The sequence below is a fragment of the Apodemus sylvaticus genome, chromosome 7, assembly GCF_947179515.1.
Source record: "Apodemus sylvaticus chromosome 7, mApoSyl1.1, whole genome shotgun sequence".
Taxonomy (NCBI): domain Eukaryota; kingdom Metazoa; phylum Chordata; class Mammalia; order Rodentia; family Muridae; genus Apodemus; species Apodemus sylvaticus.
Genome location: NC_067478.1, coordinates 28,178,670 through 28,195,380, shown reverse-complemented (window position 1 = coordinate 28,195,380; position 16,711 = coordinate 28,178,670). Strand labels below are relative to the sequence as shown.

The following is a 16,711-nucleotide window of genomic DNA, read 5'->3' as shown; positions in this document are numbered from 1 at the left end:
ACACTGGAAATTTTCTCAAACTGCTTGTAAGGGGACTGATTGATTCCTTACGAAATTAAGATGTACAACTTGTGTGAATTATTTAGGATACTATTATTAGTTCTGGAGCAAAAAATAAATAAGAAAGAAAGGAAAAAAATAAAAGAAAACCTTTAATATTTACATTATACGTATCAGTGTTTCTCGGCAAACTCTTCAAAAATTAGCCACACACCACAGCCCCACATGCCTGTGCCTGGGGTGTGCACATGTGTGTTCATATTCAGCAACTCAAATCAGTTCCCACCTCCCTGACACCCATCGCAAACACTCCTTTACATGCAATAAGAATGTTCATGTCCTCTTCAAAAGGAGAAATCTACCCATCTCATGAACATGCATGCTTGTATGTGCGTGCGCGCACGCGCGCGCGCGCGCGCACACACATCCCATACCCAGATCCCATACCCAGATATAGTGTGATACAAGGGAACATCTTAGGTAATATTTTGGATATCTGTTAATTTTTTTTTTTAGAGGTGAATGGACTAGTATACAGGTCCATTTATCACCAGAACACACACCCAGCCTTTTAGACAGGATCCTTCCTCGTTTTTTTTCTTTTTTTTCTCCAGCTTTATTGAGATATAGTTGGCCAATAAAAATTGTACATGCCTATAGTATACGGCTATGCCTTGATCATGCATATATTATGAAAAATTACAGTTGAACTAATTAGCATATCTTTCACCTAACCTAGTTACACTTTTTACATGTGTGTGCGTTGACACATGTAGCTCTAAGCTCTTAGCCATTTTCAAATATGCATTGCTATGATTTACAGTTGCTGTGTGATGTAGTAGATCTCAAATCCCAACTACAGGGGGATTCCACTGGTGGTTATTCGGGCTCCTCACACTTCTATGCTGTGCTTTTCCCGAAGCTTATAGAGTTAAAGTTTGAGAAGTTTGATGTTGAGCGTGATAACTACTGCAGATACGACTACGTGGCTGTGTTTAACGGTGGGGAAGTCAATGATGCCAAAAGAATTGGAAAGTACTGTGGGGACAGTCCACCTGTGTAAGTAGGCCTCTCTGTATCTCTTTGTAGCTCTAATGTTTCTATGACTCTAAACCTATGTCTTAGTTAGGGTTTCTATTGCCATGGCCAAAAGGCAAGTTAGGGAGGCAGAGTTTATTCACCTTACACATTCAGATCATAGTCCCTCACTGGAGATAGTCAGGACAGGAACTCAAGCAGGGGGCGAAACTGGAGGCAGGAGCTGATGCAGAGGCCATGGAGGGGTGCTTCCCCTGGCTTGCTCAGCTTGCTTTCTTATAGTCCCCAGGACCACCAGCCCAGGGATGGCACCACCCACAATGGGCTGGGCCCTCCCCATTGATCACTAATTGAGAAAATACCTTACAGATGGCTCTCATGAAGGCCTTTCTCAACTGAGGCTCCTTTCTCTCTGATGTTTCCAGCTTGTGTCAAACTGACACAAAACCAGCCAGTACAACCTACGCTCTGCTAAATTCCATAATTACCATTATTTTCTGGAAAACGTTACATTGTTTGCTGCCAAAGCTTTATATTCCATGACAGTGGAATCCTGTCCACCCAAACACCGAGTCCAGCAGCCACACAGACAAACAGAGGCAAGGCTGGTGCTTGTCACAGACCTGCTAAGGGGACCTCAAACATTGGGAAGAATAGGAACTTCTGAGAAAAAAGGGAAAAGCCAGGGTTTGAAAATTCCAGATAAGGAAACCAGGAAACTTCGCGCAAACCCAGGTGTTTTCTTTGATGGACTTCCACTTGACACTTTGCTTTTTTCCATTGCACGGCCAGCAAATAGAGAAAATATATTCTTTTCATCCAAAATGGATAGAGGAAGAAGAAAAAGCCACAGAAATCATTCAAGATATTTGACCAGTAGTGTTTTTGGTTTTGTTCTTGTTTTTGTTTTTGCTTTTCTTTGAAGGAGGGAAGTAAGTCTGATGTAGACCAGCTGTATCAGGGTTTTGGACAGGGTCTTAAGGGGAAGGACTTGGGACAAAAAAGAAATAAAGCAATAAGGAAAAGAAAGAGTTAAACGCTGGGGTCAGGAGGGCAGAGGGGGCTAATGACCCAGGCCAGTGAGTTTATAGCAGCACAGTTCCTGATGGCCCCTCAAATGGGGAAGCAGAAGTCAGTAAAGAAGACCAGACAGCAGAATTGCTGGGAGCTCAGGCATCTCAAGTTCCCCTTCAGCAAGGTGCATCATAGGACAGCAAACAGAGCATCTCACATCCTGTCTGGACTGTATACCTGTGGGGGTGCAGGGGGTGTCAAGGGCCAGTTCCCAGAGTCTCTCCACCCCCATACCTGGCCCTCACCCCACTCTGTAGCTGCCTTTGCTTTGCATGGCCCTCACTAGGCGAGGGGCAAAATACCCACATCCCATCATCAGGGTCAAAGGGCAGTCACCAGTCCAGGCGCGCCCTCCGGCCTAAGTCAATGTGGTTTTCTCCCAAGTTCTGATTAGCATAAAGGAGAGCTGTTTCAACACCACACACAGGTCCTCCTAGGGAAAATAAGAAATGTGTAACAGCTTATTTTATTATTTTAATTTAAGTTACATTTGTTTATTTATTTGTTCATTTGTTTGTAAGCGTCGGGGGGGGGGGCACACTTGACATTAGCATATCTATAAATGTGATAGGACAACTTGCAAGAGTGGTTAGGTCCTTTCCTTCTACCAAGTGGGATCTGGGGCTCCAGCTCTGACCATCCGTCTTAGTAGTCGGTTCCCTTACCTGCTGTGCGCCATCTTGCTGACCATAGAAAAGTTCATATTTTAAAACGTAAATCTTTAAAACGTGTGTACTAGGCTTTAATGTGGGAAAGTATAAAACCAAACTAGAAGATATTTTAAAATACTACCTGGAGCTGCTTATGAGTAGAAAGACTCCTCATGGCTGGAGAGATGGCTCAGTGGGTAAGAACACCGACTGCTCTTCCAAAGGTCATGAGTTCAAATCCCAGCAGCCACATGGTGGCTAACACCCATCTTTAAAGAGACCTGATGCCCTCTTCTGGTATCTGAAGGCAGCTGCAGTGTACTTACATATAAGAAATAAACAAATCTTTAAAAAAAAAAAAAAAAAAAAAGAACGAAAAAGAAAAAGAAAGACTCCTCATTGAACAATAGTGAAACCTGATTTTATTAGATCTGTCAGCTCTATTCTAAGCTGTAGATGGACAGGCGAGACCTCGGGTGAGTTCTAGAGGAAAGTGCCAAGAAAGGGGACTCGCCTGCCCTGCATATGAGCCGGTTTCAGGGAGCTGAGACTGAAGACTCAGATTTTAACAGAAACAAAGGGAAGTGGAGTCACAAAGAAAGGCCAGGAGTTTATCCACCCAGGTCTGTGGATAGTGTACTCCACTGTGACCCCTAGGCCAGTGAGGAAAGAAAGGCCCCATTGGAAGTGGGGGCAGAGTTCACTTATTCATGCGGCATAATGAACTTGTACGTCCATAATCACACAAGGATCAACCACAAATAGAATGAGAACATAAAGAGAAATTTGAAAAATGGAATTGTGGTATCCCTGAAAAATAGAGTCAAGGGAAGACACACCAGAGATATGTATTAGTACCCTTTATTTAACCAAGTCCTAAATTCCACAATATACTAAAAGAATCTCAGGAAAAGACAACTTAATTAAAAAATGGGCTTTAAAAAAACCCACAAAACCTGAGAAGGAATTTTCATAAAAGGAAATCTATACAGTGTATATAACATTTGGAAAAGGTGTGATTTGTTACACCCACGTAAGAGATCAGGGTGGGACCTTGCAATAAAGTTGCACATGACCTCATAGCCGATGGCCTAGCACGTAGATACATTCTGACATCACGTGCCAGTTGACTCTTTGCCCAGGAACACCACAGCACACACGTGTATAGTCTTGGCAATATTATTTGATAGGGAAGATAAATATCCCAATGCTCATGAACAAGGGATGGTTAAGTGTATTCTAATTCACATTGTAATATCAATAAAACAGGGAAAAGTCTCTTAGAAAATGCCAGATCTCCGATGAGGGGAAGCATTTGGAACGAATGGCTGGCTAAGGGAGGAAGGTTGAGGAGAGGAGGGAGGGGCACATTTCTAAGATACACATCCATTAATATGCACATCTGTGAATATACATGGCCATGTCTGCTACTTCTGGAGCCTGGACCTTGTGCTGGAGTCTGGAGAGAAATAAGGCTCACTCTCCTGGCTGCAGAAGTGGTTTAGTTGATAAAGTGCTTGTCCCGCAAGTGTGAGGAGTTGAGTTCAGATCCCTGGAACCCACTTAAAGAGAAAAGCGGGTCACAGTAGCTCATGTTTGCAATCCAGCAGGAGTGAGATGAACCTTGGACACACGCAGGCGGGCACACAGTAGTACAAAGAAATCTCAGTGCATCATGTTACAGAGGAGGCTGCGGGAGATGAGGAGGAGGGTTGGAGATGAATAAATATTTAGCAGATGAAATTAGCAGGCAACGTGGCTGCCTGGCAGTAGCCAGGAAAGAGTAGACTGTAGACCTTAAAGCCAGAGGCGGCAGCTGCTGGTGGCTCATTGCCTCCCAAGCCAGCTTCTCCATCAATTTCTAGGTGAGATTTCGTCTCCGTTCCTGGTTATTCATACCATCAACACTTGGCCTTCAGTGCACTGGGATTCTGTTGCATTTCCACAAAGCACCACAATAAAAATCTACCTTTGTTACTAAATTACTCTTCCTTGAAAATCAAATTTCTGATATAATGTCACCCAGTTAGTTCACAGAAAAGTCAGGGTGTAGACACCAGAACAAGTGCCCGTGTAGAAGGCATGAATGGATTTCCACTTAAGCCTATGGGAAGCACCAGTTGCAATGTTATCATTTAAACGGGGTTAGTGTGTTTTGTTCATAATTGTAGGTGAGAACTGTGTATAGGGACGTTTTAAATTCTCGTTTAATACTCGCCATAAGCAAGTGAAAATACGTTTGTTGAAAGCTTGATTCTCTGACATATCATTTGTATGATCCTTGTTGCTTAGGGGACGGGAAAAACAGAGGTAGGTCACAAGTCCCTGCTTCTGTTGGTCGCCCACTCTGGGTTCCACAGTTTCCCCAACTGGTCTGTTCCGAGCGTGGCTCTGCCTGCTCGCTGTGTGGTTCAGAAAGAAGTGAGCCGCTCATTATGGGCTGTCGAGAGGCCCAAGTGCTCTGACGAGAGGGTTGCACCAGAAAAGGAGTTTCCTCAGATCACTAACCGAACCAAATAACTTCTTAATCTTTTTTCTGTTTATGAATTAGTCGTTGAATAAAATTAGCCAAACAGCATTCTCTACATTGTTTAAGAAATAATAGCAACTGAAGTTGACACCTCCTATAATCATCCCCTAGGATTCAGAGGGCCTTCGAGGTTTAGTCAGCATCGCTTCTAACCCTGTGTGTAGTTCCAGCTAACCATCAGGTTCCTAATGTTGGAGCTCTGAATGGTGTTATGACTACCCATCAGTAGTCACCCGCTCTCTCTTATCAGCACTTCCCTGATGAGGATTATAAATAGAGGTGCCGCCATTGTAGGCAGGCATTAGACTGCACACTAAAAATGAAATGTGGTCTCTTTGAGCCCCTGTGCCATCAGATCTGTCCCTCAGATTCTCCATCGCCAGCAGCTGGTGTCAATCACAGTCTTAGCTCAGAGTTACAAGTCAGGCAAAGCCTCTGGGGCTTGTGGGAAATAGCCACTTCATCAGCATTCACACTGGTCTCCATATCTTCCACTGTCTCTAGAGTCACTGGGTCCCAGGTTCAAATCCTGATTCCCACATGCTGACCACAGGACCTCAGGAAAATCACTGAATCCTAGGTTCGTAAAAAGAGGATGAGAATAGGGTCATTGTCATGGTGCAGTGTTAGGGCCTTTAACTGTTTTCCAAGTGTTTTGAATTTTTGTTTTTCAACAAGTTGTTAAGCTATTGTCAAAAACGAATTGAAAGCTAGAAGATCAGACATTTTTTGAGAGGTGCCAATTAAACTCTCGACTGTGTTTCTCTCCTAGGCCGATCGTGTCTGAGAGAAATGAACTTCTCATTCAGTTTTTATCAGACTTAAGTTTAACAGCAGATGGATTTATTGGTCACTACAAATTCAGGCCGAAAAAATTTCCCACGACCACAGCCACACCCATCACTACCACGGTCCCTGTAACTACAGGTAAGTTCTTGTTTTTGGAAGTTGGCACAAATATTTCAGAAATCTAGAAAGAACTCTTTGGAGGCAGACAAAATAAGAAGATACCTGAGACAGAAGTAAGTAGGTGAGAACGTGTGTGAGGTGGTAGTGAGATCTCGTGGAAGGCAGGTGAGGATGGTCACCAGTCAGTGGTCTATATTAGCCACAGAAGAAAAGAATGGCCGTCTAAGAATTACCAGGAATGATTGTAATATAAACGCTATCTTTATAAACCCCAATGCTCCTTCACTGGTACATGGCAAAAGTCTTCCCTTGTTTGTTTGTTTGTTTGTTTGCTTGTTTGTTTTTAATGTAATGTAATAATTGGCACATATTTGTAGTGCACAGTGTTTGATCCATGTATACAATGTGCAGCAGTCAAACCAGAGTAATTAGCGTTTCTTAGACTCTATAACACAGGGCTGGGAGGTTCAGCAGGAAAAGGCGTTTGCTCTGCAAGGGTGGCAACCTGAGCCTGATGCCTCTGATCCACAGAAAGGTGGAAGAAGAGGGCTGATCTCACAGAGCCGTGCTCTGACCTCCGCACACACACCTCTCCATAATAAAAAATGAAATAATAAAATAGACTATTTTAACTGTGTGTGTGCATATATATTCAAATAGAATAAATCAAGAAGAAGCATTCACTAATTACAGAAGCTGGAGATGGTCGTGGGCCATGATCTAAGAGGCAGTGAAGGCCCTGCAAGTCCTGGTTCTCACAGCACGCCACCTTGTGGCCTGGCTGCACACTGCCTCGTGTTACTGTCCAGTGTCCCCAGCCCAGCCTAGTGGAGCAGATGTTCTTACAGTAAATTCTCTGGACAGATCCATGGTGCTAGTCCAATTTGGACTTTCTGTAGAACTGCCAGAGTGGATTGCAACTAAGTCCCAAATGTTTCATGACACTGGAATGAAACCATATCATGCTATCCTCTGTCCCATTCTTGTGTTTCAATCCCTTTCTCTACTTGTTTGCCCAAGCACATCCCTGGTATCAATAGACATTCTCATGGTCATCTTTGTCTTTACCTTACCCCACCACTTGCATCTCCCAAGCTAGCATAGGCCACACCATTCTTCCATTAAGTTCATCATCCGTGGGTGTGTGAACCAATATGGCAGCCCTGGGGAATGCTTAGAATAGAGCCAACCATGCAGGAGCTAATGTGCCTGGTGATTGCCGTGCCTGCAAACCCAGAAGACCAAACTCCAGTACACAGCACACAAAAGCCTTCAACTAGAATCCGCATCAGCCTCTATAGCTTCATCTTCAAAGTTCACCTCTCTCCATATGCCCCAAATGCCTTAGCTTTTTAGAACTGAGCTTCACCTCGGAATACCCAAGACACAATTCACATATCAAATGATGTCCAAGAAGAACGGAGGAGTGGCCCTTGGTCCTGGAAAGGTTCAGTGCAGCAGTGTAGGGGAATACCAGGACAGGGAAGTGTGAAGAGGTGATGGGGAAACAGGGGGAGGGAAGAGGGTTTATGGGACTTTCAGGGAGGGAGGATCCAGGAAAGGGGAAATCATTTGAAATGTAAATAAAGAATATATCAAAAAAAAAAAAAAAAAAAAAAAAAAAGAACTGAGCTTCACAGGGCGAAGCTGTCAAGGGTTTTAGGCAAAGGTCCAAATGAGATTTTTTTTTTTGTTGTTGTTGTTGGCTGCAACCTGGCCCCCATGAAATGAAGAGATTATAAGGACCAGGACAGTGAGCCAAGCTCTGTGGTTGCTTGGCTGAACTATGCTGTGACATAAATACATAGTCCAGAGATGACTGGAGGACAGTGACAGACCCTGTTGGTTAACTGGACAATATCTCCCAGGTCCCTGGATTGCACAACTTAGGGGAAGAAGTTACTATGCACTGAAGCAGATTGGGGAGTAGGAGTCACACACAAAGGCTTGAAGTATCTCTAAGACATGTCATGCAGGCAGACTGTTGGGCTTCTAGGTCAGAGAAGGGGGTTTATGCAGAGTCATGGACGTGCAATGGGGCTTCCAGGAAGGAGAGGTGGCTCAGCAGTTTAGACACTTGCTCTTCCAGAGGACCTGCCTTGATTCCCAGAACCCACAGGGTGGCCCACAACCACCCACAACTCTAGTTACAGGGAAGTCAATACCCTCTTCTGACCCCCAAGGGTACTAGAGGCATGGGACATACATACATGTATGTGGCAACAGTATTCATATACATACAAAATAAATTTTTTTAAAAAGGAGGATTTATCTATTTTGGGAGTGCTTAAAAGTACAGGGAGGAAAGAAGCTGGAACAAAATGTTGAGGAAATCTAAGTTTGATGAAGGACGAGGAGGAGGGGGGAGGAAAAAGGACATCCACAGCACAAGTTCTAGAAGAAGATGCCTTCAGAAGAGGTGTTCTGTGAGCCTTCTGTTGATGAGACTAAAATGTATGTGTTTAACCCGTGACTGGGAGTTTTATAAGTGGTGCAATGCAGGCAGAAGCCAGGGTGTGATGGGAATGTGTATAGCAAGATGAAGAAACAGAAGGTTCTAAAAACTTGCAACACACATTTGGTCCTAAAAGAAATAAGAGAAGGGCATTGAGAGGTGAACACATTAACACCAGTGTGGTACAGTGACAAAGGTCAAGGCAGGAGACAGAAGGAACAGAGGTAAGAAGGTCTATCACAAAGGCTATAGATTCCACACTCCATACCCAAAAGACTTGGACCAGACAAGTAGCCTCCTCCCTAAGAGAAGCAACGGAAGAGAGTATGAGGGTGGAGGTCACCTTGAGGGTTAGTGGATACGTCAAGGACATTCTCTGCTGTGACTTCTGTTCCCTCTGAACATAGGCAGGGTCAGCACCAAGGAGCAAGGCAGCACCGGCACCTAGGAAAATGAAAATCTGAAAAACGCCTATGGAATGGGACAGTCAGCTGACTCCCAGAAGCCAGTCACTTTCTGGTACACATCTGTGAGCTCAGCTGACTCAAAGAGAGCTTCCTCCTGCAGGACTTCTGGGATTGAAGGAGAGGGAGCCCAGGACAGTTTGAATGATTGTAAAGCAAGTAGTTGACTGAAAAATGGACTGTTGAAGCCAAGTGATGTAACTAAGCAAGTAAAAGCCAGCTAGGGTTAGTTGGCTATGGGACATGTGAGCGCTCCACGTGTGAACCCTTCGGTGAAAGAGTGAGATAGCCACCAGATTACATAAATGACCCTGAGAGAAGGGAGGCTATCCAGGAATGGCCCCCATCAATTGATGGGTTTGAATGTGTGGCCCACAGGGAGTGGCACTATTAGGAGGTGTAGCCTTGTTGGAGTAGGGGTGGCCTCGTTGGAGGAAGTGTGTCACTGTAGGAACACGCTTTGAGGTCTCCTATGCTCAAGCCCCACCCAGTGTGGAACACAGTTCCCTTCTGCTGCCTGTGGATCAAGATGTAGAACTCTTATTCCCTTCTCCAGCACCATGTCTGCCTGGATGCTGCCATGCTTCCCACCATGATGATAATGGACTGAATCTCTGAAACTTTAAACCAGACCCAAAGAAATGTTTTCTTTTATAAGATGGCCTTGGTCCTGGTGTCTCTTCACAGGAATGGACACCCTAACTAAGACACCTGGATATTAGAATATCTAAATTTGCCACTTTGGAGATGGGCAACACATAGTCCTGCAGGAGGACATCTGAGCCTGGGTTTGAGTGGCAGATGCAACAGAGGATTGTCCCTAGTGAGGATGAAACTGGGTCACCCATGAAGATGGTGGATCCTTAGAGACTGTGCAAGAACGCATAGGAGAAAGGCTGAGCCAAGGGCTGCTTGTGAGTGCAGAAACTGAGACAAAGACCACAAGATGAACTATGTGGAATGGTGTAGCCTCTGACTTACAGGCCAGAGGGCAGAGATATACTGGAAGGCAAGAGGCATCAACGAGGGACACCCACCCACCCACTCCCAGACAAACATTCCAAGGCTGAAAAGGAGCTGGTTTCCCATGTCTGGAAACTACTTCAGTGTTGCCATGACAAAACACTGACTAAAAACAACTTGAAGAAAGGTTTATTTCATCTTACACCTCCGGTAGCAGTCCATCCCTTAGGGAAGTCAGGCAAGAGCTCAAGGTAGGAAGCTGGGGCGGCAACTGAGGCAGAGACCATGGGAGAGCACTGCTCATAGGCTGGCTTTCCATGACTCATTCAGCTTGGATTTTTATACAATCCAGGACCACCTACCCAGGACCACCCACAGTGGCCTGGGCCCTCCAACATCAATTGATGATGATGATGATGTCGATGACGATGATGACAATAATAATAATAATAATAATAATAAATGCTAGGGTTCAAGAAATGGCTCAGGGGCTCAGAGATGATTAAGGTATTGGCTGCTCTTCCAGAGGCCTAGGTTAGATTCCCAGCATACACATGGCAGCTCGCAACTGTTTGGAACTCCAGCTCTAGGGGATCCAACCCCCTCTTCCAGCCTCTCTGGGCACCAGGCACACATGTGGTATGTAGACAAATATGTAGGCAAAACATTCATACACTTAATAGGCCTCCACAGACACCTCCAGCCAGTCCGACAAAGGCATTTTCTCAATTTAGAGTCCCTTTTCCTGGCTGTCTCTAGCTTATGACACAGCTTGACGGCTGACACAGTACAAATAATACAGCTTCATCCTTCTAAAATGTTTCTGAATTTTTAAAAAAAAAATATGTGTTTAAGAAAAAGAGCTGAGGAAAACGCACAAGAAACACATATAGACACAGGGACACACACATCCACACACGGGAATCTCACAAAAACAAAGCCATTAAAACAAAGCCAGAGTAAGTACACAAAGGATCTGCCAGGTTTAAAATCAATGCCCTGACTTAACATTAGGAGATGAAGAACCTGCAAGCTGTCATTGGGTTCCTTTCTGTGTCAGCCATCTTCTGCTGGAAAGCAACCCACCCTTCAAGAGAGGCTTGTTTCCCCAGTGAGACTCCCTTGGAGAAAACTAATTTCTGTGTTTTAGGGCAGGAAACTTTACAGCTACAGTAAAAACTGGACAGCTGCCCCATGCAGTCATCTGAAATCTGAGCAGAGGTGTTTCAGGCAGTGTGGGCTGGTGTGAGGACCTGGCACCGTGTGCTGTGTGACAATCCGTGTTCAGAACCAAGACTGTAGTTCTCACTGCAGCCCAAGTGAACACTGCCACATGCACCTCAGATACAGATACCTTATGTGTTTGAATCTGAATTCATTTTTTAGCCATTGTGCATTCAGAAACCTTTTAGCACCTCACACCAGTCAGAATGGCTAAGATTAAAAACTCAGGAGACAGCAGGTATTGGTGAGGATGTGGAGAAAGAGGAACACTCCTCCACTGCTGGTGGAAATGCAAGTTGGTACAACCACTCTGGAAATCAGTCTGGCGGTTCCTCTGAAAACTGGGCATGTCACTTCCAGAGGACCCTGCTGTACCTCTCCTGGGCATATACCCAGAGGATTCCCTGGCATGCAATAAGGACACATGATCCACTATGTTCATAGCAGCCTTATTTATAATAGCCAGAAGCTGGAAAGAACCCAGATGTCCCTCAATGGAAGAATGGATACAGAAAATGTGGTATATTTACACAATGGAATACTACTCAGCAATTAAAAATAATGAATTCATGAAATTCTTAGGTAAATGGTTGGAACTGGAAAGTATACTAAGTGAGGTAACCCAGTCACAAAAGAACACTCATGGAATGCAGTCACTGATAAGTGGATATTAGCCCAGAAGCTCTGAATACCCAAGACAAAATTAACATATCAAATGATTCCCAAGAAGGAGGAAAGAGAGGGCCTTGGTCCTGGAAAGGCTTGATACAGCAATGTAGGGGAGTACCAGGACAGAGAAGTGGAAGGGGGTTGATCAGAGAACGGGCGGAGGGAAGAAGGCTTATGGGACTTATGGGGAAGGGAACTGGGAAAGGGAAAATCATATGGAATGTAAACAAAGAATATAGTAAAAAAGAGAAGACCTTTTAGCATTGCCAAGCTTTTTGGGACACCTCGCATTCAGTTACAGGACCCCATATGAGCTGCAATAAACTCTTAGCTAGGGTTTGTGATGCTGTGATAAAATTCCATCACCAGACAGCTACTTGGGGAGGAAAGAATTTTTTTCTCATGTAGTCCATCCTCCAGGGACGGCAGCGCAGGAGCTAGCACAGAGGCCGGGGATGGGTGCTGCTTACAGGCTTGCTCCTCGAAGCTTGCTCAGTCTGCTTCCGTATACGGCCGAGGACCGTGAGCCCAGGGGTGGCTCCATTCACAGTGTGTGGTCATCAACCAAGAAGATGTCCTACAGACTTGCCTGCGTGCCAATCTACGGAGACATTTTCTCAGTTAAGATCGCTTCTTCTAAGACATGGTTTAGTTGTGTCCGGTTGACAAAGGCCAACCAGCCCAGACACGCAGCTAAAGCTGTGACTTAGACGTCGTCTCAGTACCTCCCTAGTCAGGACGGCGCGAGCGTTTCCTGTGCTCCTCCTGTGTTTCCTACAGAACAAAGTTCCCACCAATTGAGAACAACTGTGGTTTTGTCTTCATTATACTTTTAACTTGTGTCTCTTGATGGATGGAACTGATTACTGTTTACTTCTTGAGATCCTTATAGCCAATGCCGGGTTCAAAATAAACAGCTTAGTGACTCCTCGAATCAAACCCAACACTTTACACGGGAGTAGCGTTTCTAAATCCCTGTGCTATTGACAACTAGAGAGCTGTATATTTCAGGCACACCAAGAAAGCTCCTCTTACCCTCATGAGAACGATTCCTCTTGTGAAGAATTAGCCTGGGCTGTCACTTCAGACTTGTTGGGCAGATTTTTTTGTCTTTTTTTCCCCCTAGCTAGGCACTCAGGTCAGTTCTGTTACAGTGTGGAACATACATTCATACATACATTCATTCATACATACATTCATACATACATACATTCATACATACATCCATACATACATCCACTCATACATACATACATATATACATACATACATACATACATACATATGTACAAAGCCGTGGTTCTCAACCTTTCCCAGGGGTCACCTAGGACCAACAGAAACATCAGATATTTGCATTACAACTCCTAACAGTAGCAAAAGTACAGTAATGAAGTAGCAACAAAAATAATTTTATGGTTAGAGTTCACCCCCAACACGAGGAACTGTATCAAAGGGTCACAGCATTGGGAAGGTTGAAATCCACTGCTCTAAAAGAAGCAAACAAGACTAAATCCAGATTATCTTTGATCTTAGGTTTAAAGTTCAGTAGAAAGGACTGAGTTCCTGCGAGGAAGAACGGTAGTTGGTAGCGTGAAGAACTTCTCTTGCGTGGTTCATAATTATTTCTCTGCAGTGGTAAGCTTGATGGCTCAGGGGAATAGCTGCTAATTCCAACTGGCTAGATTCTGAGGTCAACACCAATTTTATTTAAATTCATTTCCCTGAATCTCACGACTCTCTTCTTTGAATTTCTTCTTTGAATTAGGTTTAAAACCCACTGTGGCCCTGTGTCAGCAAAAGTGTAGACGGACGGGGACTCTGGAGAGCAATTATTGTTCAAGCAACTTCGGTAAGAACAGAGCCCGGCCTCCTCTCTCTAATGAGAAACTGGAGACTGTGTGCTCAATCTCAAAGGCACGCCCATGGCCTGAATGGTGGCGGTTGAGAAACACAGTTCATTTACCCACGGGAGCACAGTCCTGCCCACCGGAGTGTGTCCTCCTGGGCTCTTTGAACTGTTTGGCTTCACAATGAGAAAAGCAAGCTTTACCAACAGGGCCCGCCCCTGGCCCCCTCCCCACCCTGCCGGCCCCCCCTACCCCACCCCCACCTGCCCCCCTGTATCAGTTGACTCTTGATCCATGACACTGCTATTCAGTGTATTCTGGTGAACTTGGTGGAAAAGCCTGTGCAGTCTTTTTTCACACACCAGAGAATTAGGTTCTCACATCTGGGATCCAGCTTAAGTACCTTCAATAGTCAGGTTCACATTCAAAAAACTGGCCTCTCAAAAGGAATTCAAGTATCTTCTCAGACATGTCTTTTCAAAGTGCTAAGGTAAAATGTAAAAGATCTGTCGCCCAACTGAAGCTCTTGTAAACCAGAACCTGAGGAAGGAAGAGCTAAGTGTTTGGGGTTTCTAAGGGATTTTTATCAATTAAAAACTTGCACCATCGTGAAAACCACTTGAGAGCAAAAGACGCCAAATTTAATCTTATCAGGAAAAGAAAGTTGCTACAGACAAACAAGTTATCAAAAACAAACCCTCCCACCCCACTCCCAGTTCCAGCTTGCTTTCGGCGCCTTTATGAGGTAACTGCCTGCAACCCCTTTGTGCACTTTTCATGCTGAGTTCAAATAACTGTATAAAAATGGATATAAGCATTGCCCTGTGTTCACCTAGATTAGGCTTCTGTGGAAGGAACTGCCTTCCCATAAAAATGGATACAAGCATTGGCGCGGTGTTCACCTAGATTAGGCTTCTGTGGAAGGAGCTGCCTTCCCGTGTTTTGGGAGCCCCCTGATTTCCCTAGGCTACAGACTTACATTTCTCAGTGGACCCACATTACCAGGAATCAAAGGAAGGGGTACTGGGAATTCTGATTTTAGGAGCTTGGTGTATTACATAAGCCCCAGGGGCTCACACTGTCCTGGATGGGGGAGGGGGGAATAGGTTACCTGTGTCTAAAACTAGATTTAGCCTATTGTCTGTGGCTCACTTAGATGGCACAGTGACCAAATATCACCAAGGGACAGCGAGTTCTCAGCCCTGGAAGGAAACACTCCCCAGGGGTAAGGTTTTGGTTGTTTTGGGAGCTCCAGTGCAGCCACACAGCTCACGCTGTGCTTTATGTTCTAGCTCAGTTCTCTACTTCCATTTTCTAAGTGAGATAAACAGGGTTGCTAAGTGCTTAAGAGCAAGACTCATAACTGTATCCCTTAAGTGGCAATCTATCCATGTGTTAGACTGTTTTAAGAGGGTCTCCATCTCAGCCTCAGATTGCAGTGGAAAAGCATCTAGATTTCTCTTCTGGGAAGTTACTCCCAAACATAGCATGATTTTTTTTAACCTACGTTTTAGTGATTTAAATCTTGAGACCCCCTCTAACACGTGAATCTTCATTTCTGAGACTTGAAAGAATTGAAATGGTTTTCAGCCCTGCCTGGATCCGCCTTCACTGTGGGCTTTTCTGTACAGTGTTAGCCGGCACAGTGATCACGACGGTCACTCGAGGTGGGAGTCTGCATGCCACGGTCTCAATCATCAGCATCTACAGGGAGGGCAACCTGGCCATTCAACAGGCTGGCAAGAACATGAGTGTCAAGCTCACAGTGGTCTGCAGGCAGTGCCCCCTTCTCAGACGAGGTAAGGACGGAGCTGTAGCCTTTCTTCTGGGAAAGCTCAGAGAAGCAGAGAGGGGAAGGCGAAGAGAGGCTGTTGTGGGGGAGTGAAATCAGGGCTAAAACACAGTCCACTTCTGACAGGGAAGGAAGCCATTAACCATGAACATGAAGAAGAAAGAAAATCGGTTATCTTTACTTTCTCTTTCTTTAGGTCTCAATTACATTATTATGGGACAAGTGGGTGAAGACGGACGTGGCAAAATCATGCCAAACAGCTTTGTCAAGATGTTCAAGAATAAGAATCAGAGGCCCATGAACGCTCTGAAGAACAAGCAGTGTTAGGCTGAGCTCTGTCACATAACCTGAACTCGCTCATCACGGCTGAACGATCTGTTCTCCCCACGTAGAAAAAAACCCATAATCTTTAATACTGAGCACTCTGAGAGATGGAGTTACTCATGCGATGGACGGTGAGCCCTGCCCCCATTTCGCTGGTGGAAGACCTGCGCCTCCGCCGTGAGGTCAGATATCTGCGAACACTCCCACCCACTGCCTGACGGGAAACAGCTGCAAACATCAGCACCGGCCACGGGAAGCTTACACATTCATCTCCCTAGGAGGATATTCTAGAGTCGAGTTGGATGAAGATATAAAAAGAATTTTATAAAGTGCAATATTTATAATGATATTTGGTTACCTTCAAGCATTTGCTCTAAGGTGTCACATTCTTTTTTCTCTTTCATTTTTTTTAAGTCAATGCTTAATAAAGTATTTTAAATGATTATAAGGCAGCCGGATGACCTGTTCCCCCAGAAAATACAGCTGTGGAGCCACTCCCATTAAACAGTGTTCGAGGTGGTATTTGCACATAAGGTTGTCCTTGTGTCGGCTTCGAGTCGGCACTCTAAGAATTCCAGGGTTAAGATGGATGCAGTAATCCTATATCTCTGTCTGCAAGGACAGAAAGGTGTCTCTCTGGTGTCCAGTCCAGACTCCTTCATTTTGTCTCTGAACTGCAAGCTCAGGTGTATATAGGGAAGTTCCCCAAAGTACATGTCTCAGCAGAGGCAGTGCAATCTTCTAACCCAATGCTCACAATGTCGCTAGAAGA

At 44.8% G+C, this 16,711-nt stretch overlaps 1 protein-coding gene across 3 annotated transcripts in view; it reads left to right on the top strand.

Annotated features, from left to right (window-relative positions):
- The window catches only part of Pcolce2 (procollagen C-endopeptidase enhancer 2), a 56,588-nt gene extending 40,201 nt beyond the window's left edge, over positions 1 to 16,387 (top strand). For all 3 annotated transcript variants that reach the window (XM_052187637.1, XM_052187639.1, XM_052187638.1), the window contains 5 exons: positions 923 to 1,059; positions 6,065 to 6,219; positions 13,742 to 13,825; positions 15,455 to 15,622; positions 15,812 to 16,387. In XM_052187637.1, coding sequence (XP_052043597.1) covers positions 923 to 1,059; positions 6,065 to 6,219; positions 13,742 to 13,825; positions 15,455 to 15,622; positions 15,812 to 15,942 — 675 coding nt within the window. In that variant the 3' untranslated portion in view covers positions 15,943 to 16,387. The remainder of the gene's footprint in view (positions 1 to 922; positions 1,060 to 6,064; positions 6,220 to 13,741; positions 13,826 to 15,454; positions 15,623 to 15,811) is intronic.
- Positions 16,388 to 16,711: the final 324 nt, after the last annotated feature.